General features: G+C 41.0%; 1 protein-coding gene across 6 annotated transcripts in view; it reads right to left on the reverse strand.

Moving 5' to 3' along the window:
• Positions 1 to 2,692: 2,692 nt before the first annotated feature.
• aifm3 (AIF family member 3) overlaps positions 2,693 to 27,507 on the reverse strand; it is a 130,462-nt gene continuing 105,647 nt past the window's right edge. For 3 of the 6 annotated variants that reach the window (XM_043716016.2, XM_088000319.1, XM_088000323.1), the window contains exons 17-22: positions 24,580 to 24,678; positions 18,787 to 18,862; positions 17,322 to 17,360; positions 9,540 to 9,644; positions 7,575 to 7,595; positions 2,693 to 3,564 (exon numbers count right to left, since the gene is read on the reverse strand). In XM_043716016.2, the coding sequence (XP_043571951.2) occupies positions 3,525 to 3,564; positions 7,575 to 7,595; positions 9,540 to 9,644; positions 17,322 to 17,360; positions 18,787 to 18,862; positions 24,580 to 24,678 (380 nt within the window). In that variant the 3' untranslated portion in view covers positions 2,693 to 3,524. The remainder of the gene's footprint in view (positions 3,565 to 7,574; positions 7,596 to 9,539; positions 9,645 to 17,321; positions 17,361 to 18,786; positions 18,863 to 24,579; positions 24,679 to 27,507) is intronic. The other 3 variants (XM_088000321.1, XM_088000320.1, XM_088000322.1) reach the window with 3 other exon arrangements.

Consider the following 27,507-nt stretch of genomic DNA (forward strand, 5'->3'; position numbering starts at 1 on the left):
GGTAAAATTTCAGCTATTTCTTTACGACATAATACAGAACTGTAAATGAAATTGAATAGATAAGGCTGAGTCAAAAATTTCAACTAAATTGGCTCTGTCCTTAAAAAAAAAATTGCCCACCTCCCATAAGGTTGATGGGTGATTAAACTCACTAAGAGACTTGTTAAGAGTAGGGAATGAGATCAACTGGGATTCGGTTTGGGGACAGTAGTTAGTGGGGCAGGGGGAAGGGGGAGCTGATCAACTGCCTGTACAGCAGGCAGCAAGCTGGGGTGCCAACAGTCTGAGCAAGGTCTGCAGATCCTTTCTGCCAACACTGGTGATGGGCAGCTAAATGCTGCATTGTGGATGGGTTTCATCATCCCCCCCTCCCCTTTCTTTTTAATTCAAGTTGTTAACAAGTGCCAGAGGAGACATTATCACCTTGAAGCAGCCTCCCCATTCCTTCCCTTGTTACCAGCTGGGATGTTTGCTCTGATTGGTCCTCCTGCTTTGAGAACCAGCCTGAATTGACAGGGACCTGTCACCATGTCAGTAAAGGACTTGTTCATGTGATAATCATTTTCCACTAGACGAAAGACTGGAAAAGCTCTGGCTCTGCAGGGAACATATAGCCCATGTATTCAGGACCATACTGGGAAAGAGGGGTTTCTGGGTGGAGGTTTGACCTGGTGGGCACCTTCTCATACATATTGAAAATGAGAAGCCAGAGGAGGGGCCTTTGAGGAGATGGTGAAGAAGGAAGCCAAGGGTTATGTTTATCTGATGGTGCTGAAGTAATGTGGGATAGGAAAGAAGATTATCTCAAAGGCACAATAAATGATAAAAACTATGATTCTTTTATCTTTGCTCAGCCAATATTCCAGAATTCTCACTGTAACACCATTGTGAGAGCAGTTTCAACAGAATCTTTCCTGCTTCCATCCTTATATGTCCCGTTGTGAAGGATTGTATTGTCTTGAAGGGAAAGCCCACCAACACCATCATTTCAAGGCGATCAATGATGGGAATGAGATGTGGACCTGCCAACATCTTTAATATGTTGACAGTAATTTAAAAAGTGGCCTATGTGACTTGGATAGAACTGTCATGATGGAAGAGAATGGTTGAGATTATTTCAGACACAAGATCATTTAACAGATATAATTAGGTGTGTTGGGTGTTTTATGGTATCCTACATTGATATTGGTTCCTTTCACTTTGTTTGCCTGAAGTAAACTGGATGGAGACATTTCAACTTTAGTCCAAACACTTAGTTCTGAACCTGTTCCTGTTCATTATTCAAGATTCTTACCCACACAGTAAGCCCAATTCATGCCAGTGGTGTGAACTAGCCAAGCTTGCAGATTGTCAATAATGTTATACTTTGAAGAACTCCTCAACTTGTTTGATAAGGTTGGAAAGTCTAGCAATTGAAAATGATTCTATTGTTTGAAGACACAGTCTGATCTGAGACTAGTTAGTCTGTAATTCTGTACTATCTAAATAGCCCTGTATAAAACCATTGATGCCAGTGCATAATGAGATTCATTGTTGTGATTTGATTTATAAATATAATTGGGCCTGGAAATTATGACTGAGTCCTCCTGATTGCTCATTGATTGGCAGAAGATGCTAGGGAAATGAGTAGATGGGGGGTCTAAAGGCATGTTCTGTAGTCACTCTAGGTTCCACTAGTCTCCTGTTGAAGGAATTTTTAGTACTCAGGCCTGCATCAGGCCAGACCCATCTCTGAAGATGTACATGTAGGATATTAAGGCAGAAGTTCAGATGGTTTGCCATTTCTGTGTAACCAATGATACTGGTGATAGAAGGCTGATTGACAATCTCCACCATTTCGACCTCAGAGAAGCCTCTCCCTGGGACTTGATATAACCATAACAGCAGCATAAACACGGGGGAGATTAGGAAGCTTTGGTCATCATTTTAACAAATTCTGTAGAGAGAAAACAATAAGGTATACTCTCATAATTCTTGGCCACGTCCCTAAACCTCTGCCAAACTGAATTTAGAAATGGAAACTGGACTTTATGGTTGAAAAGTGTAAATCCAGTGTTTGAAAATAGTCACCATTTCAATTATTATTGAAATGACCGGTTTATATATTGACTTACAAATGGCCAGCAAAAATGTCCTCAAAATGTCTCCATCATTGTAGTTACTTGGCCTTAAGGATGTAATGACTCCAACCTTGCAGGAAGCTTTACTGTGACAGTGATTCCAGTACTTGTCAGGTTTGTATCCCTCTTTCAGTGTCTGAGGAAACAGCTGGGTTAGGAAATTTAGGGGCTGAAAATGACCAGTGATCTCCTGCTGTATCTTCAACCATTGGTAAATCAATCAAAAATTACACTCTGCCCTCAAGTGCTCCCCAGGCAACTGGCTTCTCTCCTTTCTGTGGATAAGTAGAAAGGAGGATACAGTGAGCATCATTTGAGTTAAATCCAGCTAACCATACTCCACCATATGATGTTGTTGTTAGCTGTGGTTCAGTGGTTTCTTACCTCTGAGGCTAAAGGTCATGTTCTCAAGTCCCTCTCCAGCAATTTAGGCAGATAATCCAAACTGAGACTCTAGTGCAGTGATGCGATGATAGGGATGTCAAACTGAGGCTTTTGACTGCTCTCAAAGGCCACCCAAATCAGATTACCAACCCCCGCCCCTCCAAATCATTACAAAATCGCAGATCATCCTTTGGCCACTCCTCCTTTTATTGTATCAGATGCTGAAGCATGTGATCAGGACCACCAGAGTTGGAAGCCAAAGAGACAGAACAGTCATTTGAGAGAACCAGAATTACTTTTTTTTAACAAAAGAAAAGTACATTTTCTCATTATTGCTGAAGACGTTTAGCAGAAGCCACACCAGCCTTTTATTTTGTCGTTGAAGATCAATGTGAGAGTCTTGTCTGACTCATTCTGCGACTACCCCTCTCTCAGAGCAGTGAGCTTCAGGAAAAGGTCTGGTCGATGGGAATGTGAGATGCAGGGAGAATGCCCACAGTCAGTCATTCCTGTCGCTGGACTGCAGGGTGAAGCATGCAGCAGGTGTGGCATCCAGCTATGAGCGGCGTGCATTGGTAAGGGCACGGGTTAGAAGGCCTGCTTTGCCCTTCATTTCGGTTGGCACCTTTGCACAATGAGCTGCTTCGTTTGCATCCGACATTGAAAGGTAGATATCGTTCGGAACCTCACGCAGCCTGAAACTATGAGGAGCTGCGAGGCAGCCTCACCACTCACTGGGGCGGGGAGTGGAGGTGGGGGGCATTCCTGCTGTGTAAAATGGGAGCCAGAGCACCTTTTGGTCAACGTGGCAGCAGCCGCCAAGACGGAGGGGGAGGGTTGATCACCGCCTTGTCCTAAAGTGCACGGCCTCCCCCCACCCCGCTCCACCATCCCCCCTCAGCACGACCTACTGCCGGTGACCTCGTGCCTCCTTGGAAAGGACTGCCCAACTGAGCTGCTGAGGTCTGCTCTGAACCGCGGCGATGCCAATGGCCCAGGGCCCACTGGCGACTTCCTCCACTATGTACCTTTGCCAAAGAGCCAGGACATGTCACCCGTCCTGAAAGACAGAAGAGATCCCACAGGTTGTTGTAGAGTTTACACAGTGTAATCATTGCTTTAAACCCAGCCAAAGGCTAATGTACGGGAAAGTCAGCAACCCATCAGGATTCAGGAATGAGTAATGATTTGGCTCAAATTTTATGAAGGACTGATTTAATCTGGGGTGCACTCTCACCTCTGGGTTAGCAGATTCTGGGTTCAAGCCCCACTCCAGGAATCTGAACATATTCTAGACTGACACTCCAACACAGTGCTGCATTGTCAGAGGGGATAACATGTTCAAGCAAGTTCTGTCCCCCCTCGCAGGACAACATAAAACATTCCAGGGCACTGTCTGAATAAGTAATGGGTAGTCCTGCACAGAGTCCCCAACAGTATAATTCCTTCAAACAACATCGCCAAAACAGGGGGCTGGGTGAGTTCAAATTCCTCTTCATGTAAAATAGCTATGTCCAAATTGATTGCCGTGTTTTCTACCTCAAAAGCACTTTTTATTTCTTATTTCCAAAAACACCTCCTTGGACTTGGTAAAACATTTTGGAAGAACTTGCAGTCAGGAATGATGCTGTATAAATGCAAGTCTTTTACTTTTTAAAAAATAAATAGCTAGACTACCTTTATTAATGATCTCTATTACTTTTATTCTGCTTCACGTGCTGCACTTCAGATATAGAGTCAGAAAGATGTATAACATGGTAACAGACCTTTCAGTCCAACTTGTCCATGCCTTCCAAATATCCTAAGCTGATCTAGTCCCATTTGCCAGCATTTGGACCATATCGTCTAAACCTTTCCTATTAATGTGCCCATTCAGATGTCTCTTAAAGGTTGTATAGGATTCAACTCCACCACTTCCTCTGGCAGCTCATTCCATACACTCAGCACCCTCTGCGTGAAAAAGCTGCTTCTCAGGTCACTTTTATATCTTTCCCCTCTTACCTCAAACCTATACCCTCTAGTTTTGGACTCCCCTACCTTGGGGAAAAGACCTTAATGACTCATCCTGTTCATGTCCCTCATGATTCAGCCTCTCCCTGTAAACCCTTCCAACCCTGGCAACATCCTTGTAAATCTTGTCTCAATTCTTTCAAGTTTCACATCATTTTTCTATAGCAGGGAGATTAGAATTAAATACTGTATTCTATGTGGCTGAGTGAAGGTGGTTAAGACCCCAATCCGGAGTCCTAACCTGCTCTCTGCTCTGACCCTACACGGAGGCAGTTAATGGGGATCTACCTGGCCCTTGCTCAGACCTTGGTTGCAGTGCTATGAAAACCCAGTGGGTGAAGACTAACCTGTTACCCGTTTAGCCCCTGAAAGCAATCGTCAGGTAAACCAGACACACTCCACTGGGTTTGTGCAATCAGCACAAAGGTTGGAGTTACCTTGGCCAAGAATTTTGGCTTTTGAATCTCGGCCTGTTTCCTGCTGATTGTCACCAAACACACCATCTATTATTCCTAAACTAGGTTTAATCTGAAAACTTTTCACCTTGCTTTTCTTTTCCTGTAAGTGATGGATTGACATCTGCTCATGACAATAAACTACCCCTAAAAATCCAAGTGACAGATTAAATTTACTTCCCTAACCACTGCTGCTGTATCCAATCTTTATTTAAAGGGCCCAGAGGCTGGAGTGGTGTTGGTATCATGTGTCATCATTCGAATATAAAAGAATGAGAGGCAACCTTATTGAAACATATTAGATTTGCAGGGGACTTGACATTTGTGATGTGGAAAGGTTGTTTCCCCTTGTGGGAGATCTTAGGACTAGAGGGCATCATCACAGAAGAAGGAGCCTCCCTTTTAAGACAGAGACAATGAGGAATTCCTTCTCTAAGGGGAGTGAATTCTTTACTGCAGAGGGTTGTTGACACAGGGTCATTAAGTGTATACAAGGCTGAGGTAGATTTTTAATCAGTAAGGGAATCAAGGGTGATGGGGAAAAGGCAGGAAAGTCTAGTTGAGGTTTATCAGATCCACCACGATCTCACTGAGTGGCAGAATAGAGTCGATGGGTTGAACAGCCTACATCTGCTGCAAAGTCTTATGGAATTGAGGAAACCTAAGTAATAATGTGAAGGCAGTTTCGTTTTAAGAGCTATATGGGTGTATTCATTGTTCTACTGGTGTTGTGTTAATGAGGGGTTACATTCACTGAGTATGATCCTTCTTGTTTCTGAAAGCACTGCACTTTACTTTGAGCTCTCAGTGAGTTTTATTGCTTGGTAACAATTCTAATAGTCTTGCTCTGATATCTCAGTGTGAACCCTTCAATCCCAAAGGCACAGATATCTGCTCAAAATCAGACAACCAGAGTAAAAAAAAATGGAAAACAAGACATAATGCTCTCCAAAATGTACAATCTGTTGAAACGATTAACCGTCTAGCCAAGAAAAAGCCCACCAACTGTTGACATCCAGTCAGATGGTCAGTTATTACTTAAAGGAGAAACATATGTCAAAGATTATGGCCAGATAAAATGTTTACAAATACACAAAAATCACAGGCAGGAAATACTAGCGAGTCCAACAAGCCTGCCCTGCACTCTTGATTACCCAGAAAATGTGATTTGATACTTCCTAACCCCAGTGACACGCAATTTTCTGTAAAAAGAATCCTTCCGTACCATAGCTCTGAATGTATATCTCTCTCTGGTTTTTCTCCACATTTCAGTCTTTGAGCTCCATTTAAGCCCTGAGTCCTACTGCTTGTTCTGTCAAACCCATTCTGAATAAACTGCTGGAGACCAACTTTCATCCCTGGTCTCCATGTTAGCTGATATTGTTAAAGACACTATCTTTATGTGTTCTCTCTCTCTCTCTCTCTCTCTCTCTCTCTCTCCTTTCAATCATCCCCTTCAAAATCAAACTGCTATAACCACCATTCTGGAAAACTACCATCATATTCCTAACCTTCCATTCCTTTCCAAAGTCCTTGAACATGTTGTCACTTCCCAAATCCATCTCCATCTTTTCCGCAACTCGGTGTCTGAATCATTCCAATTCAAGTTTCTGTTCCTATGTCTGCGCTAAAGCTGAACTATCCGTCCTTGTTCTTCTTGACCCAGGACTGGCAGGGATCAGACCATGTGGTGCTGCTTTAACTTTAATTGTCCCACCACTGACGGCAGTGCCTTTAGCTACTTGGGCATACGCTCTGGGGTTCCCTCCCTGTTTCAATAAATATTTCCATCTCTGATTCCTGCCTTAAGTCACTCCTTACTAACCAAATCTGCTTTTTTTGTGCCTTGGTGTCAAATTATATTCTTTTAAAATGGCTTGGAAAACGTTACTTATGTTAATGATGCTGCATAAATGTATATTGGTGTCAGCTGTTATTGGGAGTGGCAAAACACAAGTTTAAAAAAATAGGAACAGTAAGACCATATGAAATAGGGGCAGAATTAGGCCATTTGACCCATTAGGTCTGCTCTTCAATCATGGCTGATATGTCTCTCAGCCCCATTCTCCTGCCTTCTCTCATAACCTTTGATCCCTTTATTAATCAAGAATCTATATCTCTCTGTCTTAAATACATTCAATGACTTGGCCTCCACAACCCTCTGCAGCAATGGGTTCCACCTCTGGTTGAAGAAATTCCTCCTCATCTCAGTTCTAAAGGTTCATCTCTGCATTCTGACGCTGTGCCCTCACAACCTGTTTTTGTGTCAGCTGCAAACCTAGCAACAATGCCCAATTCTTTTGTCCAGATCATTTAATATCTCATGTAAATAGTAGTCCAATACTGACCCCTGCAGAATTCCATTAATCACCAGCTGCCATTCTGAAAAAGACCCCTTTATCCCCACTCTCTGCCTTCTACCAGTCAGCCAATCTTCTATCGCTCTTTCCTCTAACAAGGGTGAAAATAATGTGGAACATTCCTCTTCAACCCACCCTCCACCCCCCCACACAAAAGTGATTGAAATGAATCCAAAAGATCACAGATATCCCACTTATGTTAACAGGTAAATAGCTAATGGAGAACAAAACTCCCAAATACCTACCATTCGTGATGTACAAACATCCTTGAGATCGAGAGCAAAAGAGGAAAAGAGAGAGATACTCTTAGGTGAACATTGTGAGACTATGTACATAATTGTTGAACCACTTCACTAGTCCCTTGTGCACAGTCTGCATGCAAGCTGTAGCTGATAAAACATGACTTATGCATTCTGAAAATTGCAGTATACTATCAGTTCTTGTCTTCCCATGACAGGTATTACAGTAGAAGTGATAGGACGATGTCAGCAGTATTATTGGGTTTTGGTGAGGAGACCTCCCACAACGAACCACCTATTTTCAATCTTCTTTGTGAGGCAATTCTGAACAGAATGATTAGAGACACTCTCAAAATTGAGTCAAGTGTTTTGATAATTCAGAAAGTAGGGGAGGAAAGGTAAACCTCTGAGTGGATACTGTTATATTGTAAAGCAGATCTTTCTTCTCTTTTAGAAAAGGGTAGAATGAGCAGTTTGATGCTCTGTAATTCCACTGCTCAAAGTGAATTAGCTCTTTCTCCTTCCCAGTATAGATGAACAGACATATGGATGTACAGTAGACTGCAAATGGTACGTAGTCCATTCAAGCTGCCCTATATAATTATGGTCTCTCATACGCTTCATTCACTAGGATCCATGGAGTCAACTAGGAGAGGCAGGGAAAAAGCAGATCAAAAAACCAAAGCTAACTGAGGAGTAAAGTGTCAAGAAATGTTATATCCTAAGCTCTCAGGCAAACCTCACTGCATAAAAATGATATGCTTCTCATTGTAAGAAAATTCTCTGTGACAAAATGCATCTTTAAGAGAGGTTTGTTCTGTCCTGTTTCTCTGGAAGCGGGGTGTTGTAAATGTCTGCCTGCTCTATGGAAAGCAGGTGAATAGCTTTGAGCCTATTTTTAGACAAAAGAAGCGTGACTGGGTAGAGTCAGGCTCACACAAACCCAAGGCTTTAGTTCTGCTTTCACTTGTTGAATTTGTGGTTATTGGAGTTGATGCAGCTCTCTTTCTGCTGCTGTAAAAAGCTTGCGGGCTCTGTCTGCTGCTAGATTCATGCTTTTGGGCTTTCCTTTCTCCTCGGCTGGACAAAATAGTAAGGGAGGGAAACCCGTTTTGCTGAATTTGCCTTTACCAAGGGTGTGTTAATGAGATGCTGCTATATTGGAACAATTGATGATAATAGTTAAACAATATATTATTTTGTTAAATATTTCAATATTGTTAAACTTATACCAATTCTTCTATATTTGTTTGTACTTCAACTGTGGCTAAGAATAAAATGTGATTTGATTAAAGCCTAGTGGTTTGACCAATCAAATCACCTCTGGAATGCAGTGCCTTTAAATAGGATAAAAGCTAGAGTGTAAGCTATCACTTTGATATGTTTTGAGGGGGTTTGGCTTGGTCCATAACAATGACACAGGAAAATCTCTCACACCATTCTGTTTTGCTTCTCTCCTGGCTTAGGATATTTTATAACAGGTGGAAGTAGGAAAATAAAAGTGAAAAATTAAATTAAAAAGTGTCTGTCCAACTTGACCAAATTGGGACTACAAAATATGACTAAATTCAATCTCAGACAGGAAGCAATTTTGGACCAGAAATTAGCAATGGACATGGAAGATGCCTCCTTTATTTGAATATGATTTCTCAAGAGCTGTCAATCTCCTATGCTAATCTTTTCCAGCAACATGGAGAGTGCTCAGAACAAAGGATAATTAATATTTCAGTCCTGTTCTCTTTAACATGCTGATTGGTCTTGCATTGACTTATTCTAAAATGTGAGGGAAACTGTTCCACTACTAGGTTCAACATGAGATGAGTGATCATCCTAACTGTGCATATGTGCAACCTTCCCTACCTTACTGAAGTCCCTGCTCCTGTCACAACATGCAATGAGGGCAATATCTCACTGTATGGCCTACACACACACACACACACACACACACACCAGCCTACTAGTGACACTTACTCAACATCCCTTTTCTTGATTGTCCTTCCAGACTGCATGACCTCTGCTACTTTAGACACGATGGGGTCATAGTTCATGCTCGACACAGCAATTACCTCATCGCTCCTAGAGAACATGAACACAAAATAAGGTATCGTTCTTTCAATTGTAAATATTTTTTTGTGGAATTTTGCATTAGGTAGAGGGAAGATCAAAAATGCTACTAAAGAAGAAACAAGAGCCACCTCCAGTTATCTAAGCAGGTCGCCCATCTACATAGGTTAACTTAAAAGGAAAGAAAAGATCAAAGCAGCAAAGTTAGTTTTGAAATTCATCCAGCTGAAAGTGAACTTGTTAAGTTTGGTCTTTGTCAGTATGGGAAATGGTTAAATTTTGGATTACAAAACTCTTATTCTTATCGGACACCAGTGTCTGTATTCCAGAATTTTTTGTTTGTTCAAGCGTTCAGATTATATCCCTAGATGTTGTCAATATGTTCTGTAAACATCTATCTTGACATTTGTGATTCATACTAGAGGCACAGCAATAGATTTCACGACTTCACTGATTTTTTTAATTCAACCTGTTAAGAGATGTTATGACATACCTCTGGAGCTGGTCAGACTTGAATCTGAACATCCTAGACTTTCAGAGTCAGGTACACTACCGCTGCACCACAGTGGCCCTGAGTCATCTTTCTTTTTATCCTGATCTGTTTTGTGGTCACCTGAATGCATAGCCAGATCCATGTGTGCTGAGGGCTGTTGATTTGGGGGGGTGGGGAGTGAAAGAATCAGAGGAGAATCATAGAATTCCTATAGTGCAGGAAGAGACCATTAAGCAGATCATGTCTGCATTGACCCTCTGAAAAGCTTCCCACCCTATCACTGTAACCCTGCATTTCTCATGACTGACCCACCTAGCTTGCACATTCCTGGACCGACAAGGCAACTTAGCATTGCTAGTCCATTTGCAGTCTATGGGTGGAAACTGGAGCACCTGGAGGGAACCCACACAGACACAAGAGAATGGCTGTGTAGAATTTGCACGGTCACCCAAGGCTGGAATTGAACCTGGGTCCTTGGTGCTCTGAGGCAGCAGTGCTAACCACTGAGGTACACACCTCTGAAGTTGATGTCTTTGGAGATCGTCTAGAACTTCAGCTCCCAGAGGCACAGGGCAGCCAGCGATCAAGATATTGCTGCTGAGTTATTTTTGCTGGCAGCTGAAACTATATAAATCTTATAGTTTTGTAGATGTGGTGGGCAGTCACTGATTCGAGTGCAGCAGAATAATGATGCTCCCTTGTATTAGTTGTTGGTGCAGCAGTTTTACTGCTCAGTCTGTCAGGGAATAAATCGGGTAAAGCCAGCTGACAGGACATGGCAGGTATCCTTAATTGATTCTTTGCATCATTTCTGATGAAGGAGGTTTATAACTTCCATCTTCAATGTCTGGATCTAAACTGTGTGCCCACTTCTTAACCTCCAGCTCCCCTAGAGGGTTTTAGAATATATTAGGAAATCAATAGTGAGAAGATTATTGTTTATAATTAAGGTTTTTAAAAATTCATTCATGGGCTATTATTACCCATTCTTTCTTCCGATTGAACTGAATGAGCTGCTAGGCATTCTAAGAGGGTAGTTAAGAGTCAACCACATTGCTGCAGGTCTGGAGTCATGTATAGGCCAGACTAGGTAAACATAACCAATTTCTTTCCCTAAAGGATGTTAGTGAACCAAATGTAAACCAGGACTTTTTTCTATCTTTGGGAATGAGTAGGGTGAGTAGTTTGATGCTCTGTAATCCCACGTCTCATACTGTATTCGCGATTTCATCCTTCCCGTAATCAATGATCTGATCACAGCCTCATGCAAAGTGCTTGAGAATGTGGGCGGAGCAAGTGACTGACTCCAAGAAGGTTCTAGAAAGAACCATCCTCCCTGCAGAGACAAGTGTGCGTTGAAAGATATACAGCAGCTAAACCGAAATATAATGGAGAACAGCAATTTAAGCTTTAAGTGCCAAGGGCAATTAATTTATATCAGATCAAGGTATCAATATGGATATGAAGCAAAGGCACAGTACTGGTCAACTTTGATCTATTTGAATGGTAGAGAAAGCTTCATGGCTTGAATAGTCTGTTCCTAAACTTCCTATGATTATTGAACCTGACGATAAGGCTATGCTCTGAAAGCCTGTGATTTCAAATAAACCTGTTGGACTCTAACCTGGTGTCATGTGACTTCTGACTTTGTCCACTCCAGTCCAAAATCGGCACCTCCACATCATTCCTATAATCCTATTGGAAGTGCAGATCCACATTGTTAATGTGGTTAACTCTGACTGGCAATAGAATGGGAAAAGGGAAGATGCGACGAGGCTTGGGAGACTTTTACACCAGTTGCTGAAATTAAGCAGACAAATGCAGTTGGTATGAAGAAGGCAAATGAGTATGTTGGCCCTACTGTAGAGAGGATTTGTCGACAGGAGGAGGGATGTCTTGCTGCAATTGTACAGAGCCTTGTCTGGAATATTGTGTCCAGTTTGGGTCTCCCCATCTGAGGAAGGATGTCCTAGCTATGGAGGGAACGCAACAAAGATTTCCCAGAGTGATTCCTGGGCTGGCAGGATTGATATATGAGGAGAGACCAGGGTCCCAGGTTCGATTCCAGCCTCGGGTGACTGTCTGTGTAGAGTTTGCACATTCTCCCCGTGTCTGCGTGGATTTCCTCCAGGTGCTCCCACAGTCCAAAGATGTGCAGGTCAGGTGAATTGGCCATGCTAAATTGCCCATAGTGTTAGGTGCATTAGTCAGAGGGAAATGGGTCTGGGTGGGTTACTCTTCGGAGGGTCGGTGTGGACTGGTTGGGCCAAAGGGCCTGTTTCCACATTGTAGAGAATCTAATCTGTAGGGAATCTAATCAGTTCAAACTACATTCACTGGAGTGAGGAGGATTTCATAGAATCTTATAAAATTCAGGGTAAATGCACAAAGGATGTTTCCAACAACTGGAAGTCCAGAACTACCCAGAGAATGGTGAGCCCAAAACATTGAATGTTTTCAAGATGGAGCTAGATAAAGTTCTTGTTGCTCAAGGAATCATTTTATGCAGGGACAAAGAGGGAAGAGGGTACTGAATTTGGTGATCAGCCACGATCATATTGAGTGATGCGGCAGGTTCCTTTCAAGCCTTGTTTCTATTTTTTTAATGTTTCAACATTTCTATTACAGCTGACAGGAGTCTGATAGGTAAAATCATTGGAAGTGTAAAGTGAACACAATAGGCAGGAGCGGGAGGAGATTATTCAGTCCATCGAGCCTTCTCTCCCATTCTGTACGGTCATAGCTGATCTCAGGCTGTAACTCCAAAAAAATGGGCAGACAATCTGATTCCAACTATTGGGAGAGTTAGGTTCAGTTGACCCTTTTGCATTTCAAAACAGCCACAGAATCTACCGACCATCTGCAAAGGCTTGGAAGGCCCATTAATATTTACTCCCTCTAGACTTTATCTTCTCATGCATGCCTTATAGGGACAGCATGGTGGTTCAGTGATTAGCACTGCTGCCTCACAGCGCTAGGGACCTGGGATTGATTCAAGCCTCAGGCTACTGTCTGTGTGGGATTTGCAAGTTCTCCCTGTGTCTATGTGGGTGTGCTCCAGTTTCCTCCCACAGTCCAAAGATATGCAGGTCGGGGAAGTGGCCCTGCTAAATTGCCCATAGTGTTAGATACATTAATCAGAGGGAAATGAGTCTGGGTGGGTTACTGTTCGGAGGGTCACTGTGGACCTGTTGGGCGAAATGGCCTGTTTCTACACTGTAGGGATTCTAATCTAATCTTATAGAATAATATTTCTAGATGTAGGTTTGCTCGCTAAGCTGGAAGCTTCATTTCCAGATGTTTTGTCACCATACTAGGTAACATCTTCAGTGGGCCTCCAGGTGAAGCGCTGCTGATAATTCCTGCTTTCTAGTTATATGTTTGAGTTTCTTTGGTTTGGTGGTGTCATTTCCTATGGTGATGTTATTTCACAAAAACTGCATTGGATAAACAGACAGAAACCTAGCCACCTGGATACATGAACATCAACTTGCCACAAAACGACATGACCCTCTCTCACTATTATCCTTACATACAGATAAGGAAGGACACCACTTCGAGTGGGACAACACATCCATCCTAGGACAAGCCAAACAAAGACACGCACGAGAATTCCTAGAAGCATGGCATTCCAACCGGAACTCTATCAACCAACACATTGAGTTAGACTCCAACTACCACCCCCTGAAAAAAAGAACAGGAAATGACATCACCGCAGGAAATGACATCACAGGAAATGGCATCACCAACCCAAAGAAAGCCAAACAAATAAATAGAAAGCAGGAATTATCAGCAGTGCTTCGCCCGGAGGCCCACTGAAGATGTTACCTAGTATGGTGACGAAACATCTGGAAATGAAGCTTCCAGCTCAGCGAGCAAACCTACATCCAGAATCTCAACCTCAGCTTCAAAATTTGCTAAGAATAATACTTATGTTGGAGTGTGTTGTGTACAGGATACAGAGGACTCTCAGAATACCAACTCTTGTGAAGCAGCAAGTCTTTTCTATTGGATAACAGTGGCCAGTGTAATCAAGGATTTGGGAATACGTTCAATTTTCATTGCTGGCTTTATAATTCAAGACAAAGCTGTTTAATCTCTTCACTGCCAGAGTACTTGGCCACACACAGGAAGCTATGTGAGAGAGTTACTGATTATCTAGGTTTCATGTCAGTTAAGTAATATGTTTTAAAAGTCAGGGATCATGCTTTGCATACGGCAAATTAAATAAGGTAAACAGAAAGCTGTCAATGTATATATATATCTATACATATACACATGTCCCTATACGTATATATATCAATGCCTCCTTTTTCTCCAGAAATTCATACATCAATACCGCTGCCCTATACCTCTATATAATAGTGCATGTCCCTATACATTAATACCTGTACACTACACAACTATACCTCAATGCCCATGTATCTATAGATGCCTTATACCTCCATATTTGTTCTTCATCACAGTGTATCCCAAACCTCTAACCATCTATAGTCATACTCTCTCTTTCACTAGTTACTTTAATATAACATATATCTTTAACTCCATACATCTACACACATGATGCTACATTTTTGTATATCTATAGGTTACAGTGTTCCCTACTAACCTCCACCTATATGACCATCCCTCCAAAGCTCTATAGGTTGTGTTTCTAACCCTATGATCCTGTATTTCAATGCCCCTACAACTCTGGCTGTATAGTTACATATGTGCTCTAGTGACCTATCAGCTCTACATTTGCATTCCTATGACATTATTTCATGGAATCATATAATTTTGCAGCACATGGTTGTAGATAGAAAGTATTCTGCCTGGAGGTCAGTGTTGAGTGGGGTCTCACAGGGCTCTGTTCTTCGGCCTCTGCTCTTTGTAGTTTTATAAATAACTTGGATGAGGAGGTTGAGGGGTGGGTTAGTAAATTTGCAGATGACACAAAGGTTGGAGGTGCCGTTGATAGTATAGAGGGCTACTGCAGGCTGCAGCGCGACATAGATAGGATGCAGAACTGGGCTGAGAAATGGCAGATGGAGTTCAACCTGGATAAATGCGAAGTGATGCATTTTGGAAGGTTGAACTCTCATGCTGAATATAGGATTAAAGACAGGATTCTTGACAGTGTGGAGGAACAGAGGGATCTTGGTGTTCAAGGACACAGATCGCTCAAAGTTGTCACCCAAGTGGATTGGATTGTTAAGAAAGCATATGGTGTTTTGGCTTTCATTAACAGGAGGATCAAGTTTAAGAGCTGCGAGGTTTTACTACAGCTCTACAAATCTCTGGTGAGACCACATTTGGAATATTGTGTCCAGTTCTGGTCCCCCTACTATAGGGAGGAAACAAAGGCTTTAGAGAGGGTGTAAAGAAGGTTTACCAGGATGCTGCCTGAACTGTGCCTTATGAAGAGAGGTTGACTAAGCTCGGAATTTCTCTCTGGAGAGAAAGAGGAAGAGAGGTGACCTGATCGAGGTATACAAGATAATGAGAGGCATGTATAGAGACTTTTCCCAGGGCAGGATTGACTGGTATGAGGGGTCATAGTTTTATGATATTAGGAGAAAGGTATAGAGGGGGCGTTAGAGGAGGTTCTTTATGCAGAGAGTTGCGAATGAATGGAATGCGTTGCCAGCGGTGGTGGTGGAAGCAGAGTCATTAGGCACATTTAAGCGACTGCTGGACATGCACATGGACAGCAGTGAATTGAGGGGTGCATAGTTTAAGTTATTTTATATTAGGATTAATCCTCGGCACAACACCATGGGCCAAAGGGCCTGTTCTGTGCTGTTCTTTTCTATGTTCTATGTTCTAAAAGGAGGTCACTTAACCCTTGGTACCAATGCCAGATCTTTGCAGGAACTACCAGCTTATAGTCAATTCTTCTCTCTTACTCCACAGTCCTGTGATTTTCCTTTCCATCTGTCACTTGGGAAAATTATTGTTGAATTTTCTTCCAGCACCATTTCAGCAACACATCCCAGATCACAACAGCTCGCTGTATATAAAATAAATTGTCTGTTCCTAATCCAGTTATCTTAAAATTCGCTTATTATCTTCATCCTTTCAAGGGAAAAAGGAAGTTTTTCTGGTGTCCTGGCCAATACCTGTCCCTGAACCAATATGATTAAAAACAGATTTCACAGGACATAGCAACATAGGGCTTAGTAGTAAGAGTAGGTCATGCGGCCCTTCAACGCTGATCTGGTTGTGGTGTCAACTCCACTTTCCTGCCTGCATGCTTTAACTCTTGCTTCACTTGTCTATCAAAACTCCAACTCAGTCTTGAATAAATTCAATGATCCATCCTCCACTGTTTAAAGGCAAAAAGAATTCCACAGACTCTTAACTCTCTGTGAGAAAAAAAATATCTTCAACTCAATCTTAACAAGGGAGACTTCTTATTTTTAAACTGTTCTGGTATCTCCTACAAGAGGAAACATCTCCCAGTACTCATCCTGTTAGATACTGTCAGGATCATATAAATTTCAATAAGATCACTTTTCAGTCATCTGAACTTCAATGGTTAAGGCCCAAGCTTTCTTCACATGGTAAGGAATATACTGAATGAACTGTCTCTGAACTGCTTCTAATGCAATTATAACCTAGTTCATATAAGGAGACCAAACCTGTACACAGTGCTCCAGATATGGTCTCACCAAGCTGTAAGTACACTACAAGACATCTTCCTGACTTGAATATCCAGTTCTCCTTGTAGTAAATGCCAACATGTCAAAGCGCTGCCTGATCACTTGCTGTACCTGCACAAAAGCTGTTTAGACACTTAGCTATTATCCTAATACTAGTTGTGAGACATAATTGTGCACATATTGGCTGCTGCATTTCCCTGCTTTATAACAGAGACTGTGCATCAAAAGTGTTTCATTGACTGCGACATCCAGAGGTTGTGAAAGGTGCAATGTAAAAGCAAGATCATCCTTTCTAACTGATCAAATATTAGCTTCCCACCAATGATTGATAAATCAGTTGGCATTTGAACTCCGTTGGAGAGAGATTTGCCAGTGTTGCAAGGCTTTTGGCCCATACTGAGTGAGTGGCCAGCAGTGGATAGAGAAGAGGTTAAACTAGGCTATGCGTGTGTGAGTAGGAGTGGCTGTCAGCACCATGATTGTGAGAGACAGAGAGAAAAACTGTTGTTCTGATGGTTTGCACCACCAGTGAGCTCGACGCTCTGGTATTACCTCCAGGTCTGGATGCAGTTGTTCATTCCAGTAGCTTTCCTAAATTGTAAAATAATTTAAGTTTTATCACTGGACACACACACAAGCATTATTTCATATAGAAAGAAACACTTATAAAGAGTCAAATATGTGCATATAATGCATTAGAGAGGTCCATTCTGCTTGGTTCAATGGATGATAAAAGACCTCTTATTATAATTTATCAAGCAGAATTATTGAGGTCCATTTTGTAATCATGATCCTGCCATCCTCTGCAGTGGTGGTGTCCAACAATTTCTGTGAATCCTTTCCATGGAATTGTCTGTTCTAAAATATGCTAAAAGTAGAAGGGACTTCCATTTTTGGTGCAGCCCCCAAATAGGAAATGCAGAAAGTCAGCATACTTCTCACCGTCTCAAGTTGTTCTGCATTAGGCACCACCCAAAGTCCATCCACTTCCATGAAAGTTTGGAAGGTTCAACGGTGTGAGCCCCTAAAGTATCTCACTGGTCTCATCATGGCCATCAACTAGTTTGCCCTCTCCCCACTCTCCACCTGCCTTCACAAAAATGATGAAACAACAGTGGTTGGCAGCCAACAAGGAAGACAATAAAACATCAGGAAGACAAAGACAGGTCAGTGGAGTGCGCACAGACAGGTTAGTGTGAGCTGGAATTTAATGTGGATAAGTCTGAGGCAATGTATTATAGGAGGAAAGGAAGGTATTGAGGGTGCATGCAGCAGGGGTACCCTTATAATAGGCAACAGATCTTGTAACATCAGCTTTATACTATTGCCCCAAAACATTATGATGTTTAAGAGGAAAATGTTGAACCATGTGAGTGATGTACTGGTTACTGAATGTCCTGGATATCCCTGAGTCATCTTCTGACAAGGCTTTGTTTACTGGTGTTGGTATTAGCAGAGATCGGTGCAGAAAGCAAGATGCCTGAGGAACTTTGTCACTGTTACTGAATAGAACTATTTTCAATATTCGAATGGTTTGTGGGTATATGGAACAACACCATGTTTGGATGTTGTTGTGCACCCACATTTCCCACATCGCTGGAGTGAGGTCAAAGGTCCATTGGGATAGCAGAAGTCAGAGGTCAGGTATTCCATTGCAGGAACAGACTGGATCATCATAGGATTCCTGTACCCTGCCCCCACCTCAATGTTCCTCAATGGAGTCATTATAATTACTCAGAGACAGAATTGTTGCTTGTTAGTCATCAGCTACTAAAGTTAGTATGGCCACTCAATGTAGAAAGTCCTTTATCAGGTTGTCAGAGGAAAGAAAACGCAGTGTTTGATGATACTATGGTGATATTTTACCACCACATGTTGGGAAATTATTCTGGCTAATGCTTTGTTAGTCAAAGCTCTCTGATAAATGATCAATTGATTCAGAGTTATCAGCGTAAAAACACCCTATCATATACAATAAAGCAACATGAATGAACTGCCAAAGAGGACAGTCACTTACTTGGTGTAGAAAGCCACAAACTTCCGCTCGTCCAGGTCACCCTGGATGATAACATCATCGAACCCTTCCCCGTGACCTGCAAGAACCAATGAATTGTAAAGACTGAAAGTTTTTCTATATCAGAAAGATTAAGAAGTATGTTGATAAATGGCATGGATTCATTGTGTGGTATGTCACTCATTGAAGAAACTGGCTGATTTTTCTAATAATGATTATATGTTGCTTCTCCTGAAATCCATTTTGGAAAGGGTGACATGATAGGGTGCAAGGCTGGAGAGATTAAATATGATCATCTAAATTAGAAGCAGGAATAGGTCAATCAGACCCTCGGGTCTGCTGCACCATTTGATATGATCAGAGCTAATCTAACTCTAGTTTCCTGCTGACCCCATAACCTTTGATTCCTTTGTTAGACAAGAATCTATTAAATACTGCCTTGCAACTGTTCAATGCTCTGCTTTGACCACTCGTGTCCTTTCTGAAACAGGAGAGCAGAATTGCACACAGATGTGATCTCAGCAATGTCCTATGCAACTGTAGCAAAGCATCACTACTTTTAGCTTCCTTTCTCCTTGTAGTGAACAACAATGTTCTTTCTGCCTTCACTTTATTCAGTTATCAGCTTAAAGATACCCTCACTCTATATAATAAAGCAACATAAATTAGCTGCTAAAGAAGACTTGCATATTAACTTTTGTAGATCCCAGATCTCTCTGTATCGCAGTATTCTGCAAACTAAGTGAAATCCTGTTTGTCTATTCTTCCTGCCAAAATGAACACGATCACATTTTCCCATTTTATGCTTCACCTACCAATTTAACTTATTTAAATCTCTGCAAATTCTTTATGTCTTCTTCACAATTAACTCTCTTACCTATCTTGTGGCATTAGCAAATTTAGCAACCGTTCATATTATCCACTGATGTAGATTATAAATAGTTGAGGTTCCAGCACTGATCCCTGTGCACTCTATTTGTCACCTCTTGTCCAAATCAAAAATGACAATTTAACCCTACTCTCTGCTTCCAGTTAGCTAACCAATCTTCTATGTACACTAATATCTTCTCCCCTACACCATAAAATCTTTTTCTTTTGTGTAATAACTTTTGATGTGGCTTCTTGTCAAATGTCTTCAAGAAATATACAAATATATGGATTCCACTTTATTCACATTGTTTATTACCTTCTTAAAGAATACTAATAAATTAGTCAAACACAATATCCCTTCCATATTTATATTATGATTTCATAAGTGTTCTGTCATAACCTCCTTAATAAGAGATGCCAGATGTTTCCCATGACAGATGTTAAGCCAGCTAGTCTGTAGTTTTCTGATTTCCATTTCCCTCTTTAGCTTGAAGAAAGGAGTTACATTCACAATTTTCCAATCTCTGGGACATTACCAAAAGCTCTCGAGTTTCAGAAAATTGAAACCAGTGTATTCAGTCTTTCAGCAATCATTTCTTTCAAGTGCCAAAGATGAAGTCCATTAGGACCTGGGAATATTGCCAGTCTTTAGTTCTAATAATTTTCTACATACTTTTTCCTTGGTGGTTATAATTATTTTAAGCTCCTCCTTGTCTCTCCCCTCTTGATTTATAATTATTGCTAGAATGTCATTTTGTCTACCATAGCAAAAACATATGCAAAATACCTGGTCCATTCTCCTGCCATCTCTTTCCTTTCAATTAATAATTCAGCAGACTCACTTACTAGAAATCTGACACACACTTTAGTTACTCTTTTCCTTTTTACATACTGTAGAAACTTGAACTATTTGTTTTTATATTTAACTTAGTTTCCTCTCATGCTCTAATTTCTCCCTTTTATTTAGTCAGTCTTTTTTTTATATTATGTAATTGTCTGTTTTGCTACTAATCCTCACAGAATTGTATGCATTCTTTTTCAATTCCACACTTCTAACTTTCTTAGCCAGGGTTGGTGTGTACTTTCGAGAATGTGGTTTTTCCCACGAGGATATATTTTTGCCAAGTAAAGTAGCATCATAAATGTCTGCCATTGCATCTCTACTGACTTACCCCTTTACCTAATTCCTGGTTTACATTAGCTAGCTCTGTCTTCATACCCTCATTCTTGTCCTTATTTAAGTTTAAAATACTGGTCTTAGACACATACTTCTCACCCTCAAATGGAACATGAAGTTCAATGTGATATGGTCACTGTTCCCTAGAGTTGTTTATAATATGAGCTCATTGATTTTTCCTGTGACCCACTTCTCTCCCTCAAAAGGAACAATTATTTTATGGTCACTGTTCCATAGAGGTGCTTCTAATGTAAGCTCATTAATCATTCCTGTTCCATTGCATAGGATCAGGTCTAGAATAGCCTGCTCACTGTTTGATCCTAGAACTTGATGCTCTATGAATTCATTCTCCAGATCACTTTTGCCAATCAACTACTTCACCAATCTACATCTAGATTAAGACCACCCATGATTATAGCCATACCCTTCTCACATTTCCCCACAATTTCTCCGACAAGCAGGAGAAGCACCATGGGCCATGACTTCTCTCCATGCCCTTGCCACCATTCAATCTGATCATGTGACCTAAAGCTTCCAGCACGTCATTTTAATTCCCTGAGTTGGTCCCCTCTGTGCTCTTTGTCACCATCTATTTGCAGTGTTTCAGTGAAGCTTGAACAAATGCACCTTTTCTCACCTCACCTGCCAATCTTGCTCAGCACCTTCACAGAATTTACAGTTCTCTTTAACACAGGCAAGTTTGAGGGTCTGGCGGAATTTACCTTACGGATCCAGCCCTCCTTACCTCCTTTTAGCTGCCAGGTTTCCTGTGGCTATTCTGACTTGAAATAATACAGGAAGTTTGTATAACTGAATGACAGATTCAGCTCCCAAGAGCCCATTAATCCCTACTTGTTATCCCACACCTGTTACAAAAAATATGGATGGACTGAAGGAGTTTGAGCACAGGTTTCAAATTTTTAATATTTTAATTTCACCCACTTCATCTAAAACAAATGTTTTTGAGGATTAAAAATAGCTTTCACATTGTGAAATCTCACAATGGTCAATCTTCAAAACACCTTTTCAAAAACCTGAACATCCTTCTCACCGAGTTTCCTTTAATCACCCTTCAATTTTGGGGCCATCCTTTAACATCCTTTTGGGGCAGCACGGTGGCTCAGTGGTTAGCACTGTCGCCTCACAGTGCCAGGGACCCAGATTTGATTCCAGCCTCGGGCGACTGTGTGTGTGGAGTTTACACATTCTCCCTGTGTCTGTGTGGGTTCCCTCCCATGAAGGCCTTTTGCCCGAAACATCGATTTTCCTGCTCCTCAGATGCTGCCTGACCTGCTGTGCTTTTCCAGCACCTCTCTAATCTAAACTCAGGTCAGATGATTTGGCCATGCTAAATTGCCCATAGTTCTAGGTGCATTAGTTAGTGGGAAATGGGTCTAGGTGAATTACTCTTCGGAGGGTCAGTGTGGACCGGTTGGGCCGAAGAGCCTGTTTCCACACTGTAGGTAATCTAATCTTAATTTATTTTCCTTCCACTTCACTTGGTTCTATCCCAGTTTAAATGATGTTCTTCTTTCCAGTTCTAATATAAATTCAACAACTGTACCCTCTATGTAACAACTGAAACATTGGTCTGGATTTTGCATTGAGAACAACAGTAGGGCTAACGGAGCCATTATTGCTGGACCCTTCTCTCAATTGCCCATTATTTCTTTCTGTTCTTCCTATTATTGCAGATTAAATCAGACAATAACTGCCAGTGTCTGCACATCCATTATGAAACAGGGAAATCTGGAACTTGTAGCCCTGATTAACATGCTGCTCCACAGGCTGTGCTGTAACAGTACTAAGGTCATCAGCTTGACATTGCAATTACTGTAAGGTTGTGAAGTTGCTCTGCTTCTTTGCTTAACACAACAGACAATGCTAATGCTTTCAATTGTATGTAAATGTTGAATGTAGTCATTCATAATTAATGCTGAAGCGCCTCTCTAGCTGTGAAAACTTTATTTTACAAGTGTGGAATTTCACTCATTCCTTAGAACTTAGTATTGGAAAGTTGTTGAAATAATAAAGATTATTATTCTGTATCATTTCTTCTGATTTTTTTAAATAATTCGGGTTTGCTTCCCCCTTTTTTATTTTGCTTCCTGTGCCTGATTTAAATCTAATGTATACTTACTGATTTAGAATCTGCTTGTCTCAATGGCATTCTTCAATTAGCTTGATTCAAAAGCCAACATTGCTTATCCTCCTCAACCATCTTGCGGATCTCCCATACAGGCCTCCAGCTACAGCATTAACACTCCAATCACAGTTGCCTGCAGCTGAAAAGCTTATGAAAATTCTTTGGGTAGCTCTCAGCTCAGAGATCTGTAAACTGAATCTCTTCACTGCTGACTGCAAACTCTAAGCCGTTGACCTATCTACTCAGAGGCGAAAGGATCTTCTGTATGTTTCCTACATGTTCACTCTTATTTACAAGTCATAGAGTCATACAGCACAGAAACAGACCCTTCAGTTCAACCAGTCCATGCTGACCGTAATCTCAAACTAAACTAGTCCCACCTGTCTGCACTTGGCCCATATCTCTCCAAGTATTTCTTATTCATGTACTGATCTAAATGTATTTTAAACATTGTAACTGTACCTGCATGCATTATATTCCTCTGGAAGTTCATTCCACACACAAACCACTCTGTGTAAAAACAATTGCCCTTCATGTCTTTTTAAAATCTTTCTCTTCTCATTTTTAAAAACATGCCCCCGAGTTTTGAAATCCCTCACCCTGTGAAAAGACACCTGCCATTCATGTTATCTATACCCCTCATTATACTGTAAACTTCCAAAAGGTCACCTCTCAAGCTCCTGTGCTCCAGTGAAAAAAAGCCCAGCCTATCCAGCCTCTCTATAAAGTCAAAGCATCAGTTCCTGGCAAAATCTTGGTAAATTTATTCTGAACCCTCTCCAGCTTAATGATATCCTTCCTGTAATAGGGAGACCAGAACTGGACACAGTAATCCAGAAGAGGCCTCACCAATTTCTTGTACAACCTCAACATAATGTCCCAACTCCTGTACTCAAAGCTCTGAACAGTGAAGGTATGCTAAATGCCTTCTTAACCACCTTATCTATATTTGATGCAAACTTCAAAAAATTATGTCGCTGGACCTCTAGATATCTCTGTTCTACAACACTACCCAAGGCCCTACTTTTAGTTGTATAACTCTTGCCTTTGTTTGCTTTACCAAAATGCAATACCTCACATTTATCCAAATTAAACTTCATCTGTCACTTTTCAGCCCATTGATTCAATTGATCAAAATCTCTTAATAATCTTAGATAACCTTCTTCACTTCTATTATACCACCAATCTTGGTGTCATCACACACTTACTAACTACACTTTCTATATTCCCATCTAAATCATTTATATAAATGACAAACAAAAGTGGAGCCAGCTCTGATCTCTGTGGAACACCACTTGTTACAGGGCTCCAGTCCTAAAATCAACCCTCCACCGTTACTCGCTGTCTCCTGCCAGTAAGCCAATTTTCTATCCAATTCGCAAGCTCGCCCTGAATCCAACATGATCTAATTTACTAATTAGTCCACCGTGTGGAAACCTTACTACAATTTCCTGATCATTTATAAGAAGGAAAAGATAACTTATTGCTGTTGGAACTGCAATCTGATTTTGCTTCAGTGGAATTCTGAAATCCTTGCAATGGTTTGACACCCATCCAAACTATGTAAATATTCCTGAAAGGCAAAAAATTAGTGTGGCGTTACCTGCGTAGCGAATACTTTTCCCAAACATAGCAGTCCAGAAGTACGGCACTGTGTTAATCTCAATTCCTTTCCCCAGGATGTTGAGAGCAGCTATTCTACCTGGGAAGGACATAAACAAAGGGACAATCAGTTAGTGCAAGACCATAAGAAATAGAAACAGGTGTTGGCCAATCAGCCTTTAAGTCTACTCCATATATCATTAAGATCATTGATAATTTTCTTCTTTAACACAATTTTACTATACTATTCCTGTATCCCTTAAATTTTTTAATATTTATAAATCTATTAGTCTTGAACATACTCGATGACTGAACCCACACATTCAACTGGAATGGAGAATTCCAAAGATTCACCACGTACTGAGTGAAGAAATCCCTCCTCATCTCAGTCCTCAATAGCCAGTCCTTTATTCTGAGGCCATGTCTCCTGGTTCCAGATACATCCAACGAGGTGATAATATTTTTTTCTGCATCTACCCCATTGATCTGCATCTACCCCAAGGTTATCTCTCATTTTTCAAAATTCCAGAAATTGTAGGAATTAGTTTGGTGAACTTTCACTGCACTCCCACCATGGATAAGGAAACCAAAACTGCCCACAATACTCCTCTTTGTAACTTACGACCCTACCTCTCTTTATGCCATCAGCAAACTTTGAATCTTACCTTTGGTCCCTTATCTAAATCATCCATATAAATTGTAAACAGTTGAGGACCCAGCACCGACTCCATGGTACATAATTCGCTACATCTTGCCAATCTGAAAATGATCCATTTACAACCACTTCCAACTAATCATCAATCCAATCCATTGGAACCCTCTACATTCACATTCACACTCGTCTGTCGGTAAAGAAATTTCTCTTGAATTTCCTATTGAGTAGCTTGGAGGGAGTGAAGACTGCAGATGATGGAAAGTCAGAGCCGATAAAGTGTGGAGCAGGAAAAAGCGCAGCAGGTCAAGCAGATTCAGAGGAGCAGGGGAATCGATGTTTCAGTTCGGGACCTTTCTTCTTGTCTGAGTAGCTACCTTAGATTTATGGCCTTTAGAAAATGCTGCTTCTACTTTATATGTATCCTATCAAACCGCTTCATTTTCTTAAATAGCTGTTAGATCACCCACTAAGCCACCTTCACGAGGGAACAGAGCCCCAACTAGTTAAATCTTTCATGATATTTACAACCTCTCAGTTTTGCCATCATCATTATGAACCTACTTACATTTACACCAACACCTTGAAGGCCTTTTTTAAAATTTGGAAACTGGAACTGATCATAGTTTGCAGTTGTCAGCTGTAAGTACAATAGCAGTTTAGCATGATTTCATGTTTTTCAAACATACCGAGAAATTAACCCCAGTTCTTGGTTTTCTTTGTTATTGATTTATTACTTTCTGCTACTTATTTTCATTTTTTTTTTACATTTAGATAATTTGTATTCCTAGATCCCATTCGGACTGTTATTATCCAACAATATGCTGTCTCTTTATTCTTCCTACAAAAATGCACCTTCTCATGTATATTCTCTTCCATTCTATGAGTTCCACGGTCAAAATCTTGTCCTTGGTTCATTGTCTGTTGATGGTTCATTCTGAGGAAGTTTCTTTGGCAGCTTCTTAATCATTGGTGGTTTTGTCATTGCCTTTCATTCGCAGGGTCAGGGTGACTATGTCAGCTGGAATGGGAATTGAATCTGGCAGGTTCTTTCTAGATCACAAGCTCGCTGTCTAAGCTCCCTCTCTCGTGTATGCATACAGACATGAATTTGTCAATTAACACTCATTCTGTAAATTTATTAATGTATTCAGGTACCTTGTTAAAAATTACACAACACCAGGTCATAGTCCAACAGGTTTATTTGGAAACACTAGCTTTCAGAAACACTAGCACTGCTCCTTCATCAGGTGGTCATGGAGTATAAGATCGTAAGACACAGAATTTATAGCAAACGTTTACAGTGAGATGCAACTGAAATTATATATTGAAAAAGATCTGGATTGTTTATTAAGTCTCTCATCTTTTAGAATGACCGTGTTGGTTTCAGTTCTTTCATATATAAATTCCAAAACTTTTTTAACTTAATTCTCAAGTGAACTTTAACAATAGGTGCCATGTCAGCTCAGATAATGCATTGAAGGTGGGAGGTGCCCTGTGTGAGGCTGTCTGTACCCCAATGTTCAGACTGATTCTATTTCTAAAAAGGGATTTACAGAATCCAATATGGATTTTTGCCATTCTGTGGTCATTGTTTGTGAGTTTAGTTTGTGTTTCTGCTCAGTGCCCCTGCTCTTCAACACATGCTTGTAGAAGCAGCTGATGGTTGGTATGGAGAGCTGAGAACAGTCCTCACATCTCTGGTGGCTCTAAGGGGCAGCTTTTCGAGTTTGCTTTATTATTCGATCATGACGGATCTAATTATGGGTTAGCTGGATTTTCCTGCCTGTACCCTCGAGTCCCCTGTCAATGCAGTCAATCAATTTTGGTTTTTTTAAATCAAGTTTCCTGTACTTTCAGTCTTGATTTTCAGGTCAATTGCCTTCATTTCTACTCAATTACATTTGACAGATCCAGACTGCCTGAGTTGCCCCTCCAGGAGATTATGTGACCTTTGCAAGTTGGAGCAGTTTTGCTTCCTTACAGAAGTAAGAGAATGTTTTTTTAACATCAGAGAGACAGCTGTATGAAATCTTTGATTGACACCAGGGTCAGCTCAAATCATAAGAATTTAAATGACATTCAGTCTTGTTGAATCTAAATTTGAACTAGTTCTGACCTGAGCTATATACTTTTGGCCCAATTCTTTTATGGGTTTCAAAGAGACATCTGTCCCTTTACTATTGTGTAACTTGGCACTAAAAAGGCTATTATCTCATTTACTCTCCATTTATGCTTTTGCCCCACAAAGCTACATACTCATCCCCTATTAGACTC

The sequence above is a fragment of the Chiloscyllium plagiosum genome, unplaced genomic scaffold (genome assembly GCF_037043375.1).
Source record: "Chiloscyllium plagiosum isolate Xiang-an unplaced genomic scaffold, Cpla_swu_hap1 HiC_scaffold_24, whole genome shotgun sequence".
NCBI classification, from domain to species: Eukaryota; Metazoa; Chordata; class Chondrichthyes; order Orectolobiformes; family Hemiscylliidae; genus Chiloscyllium; species Chiloscyllium plagiosum.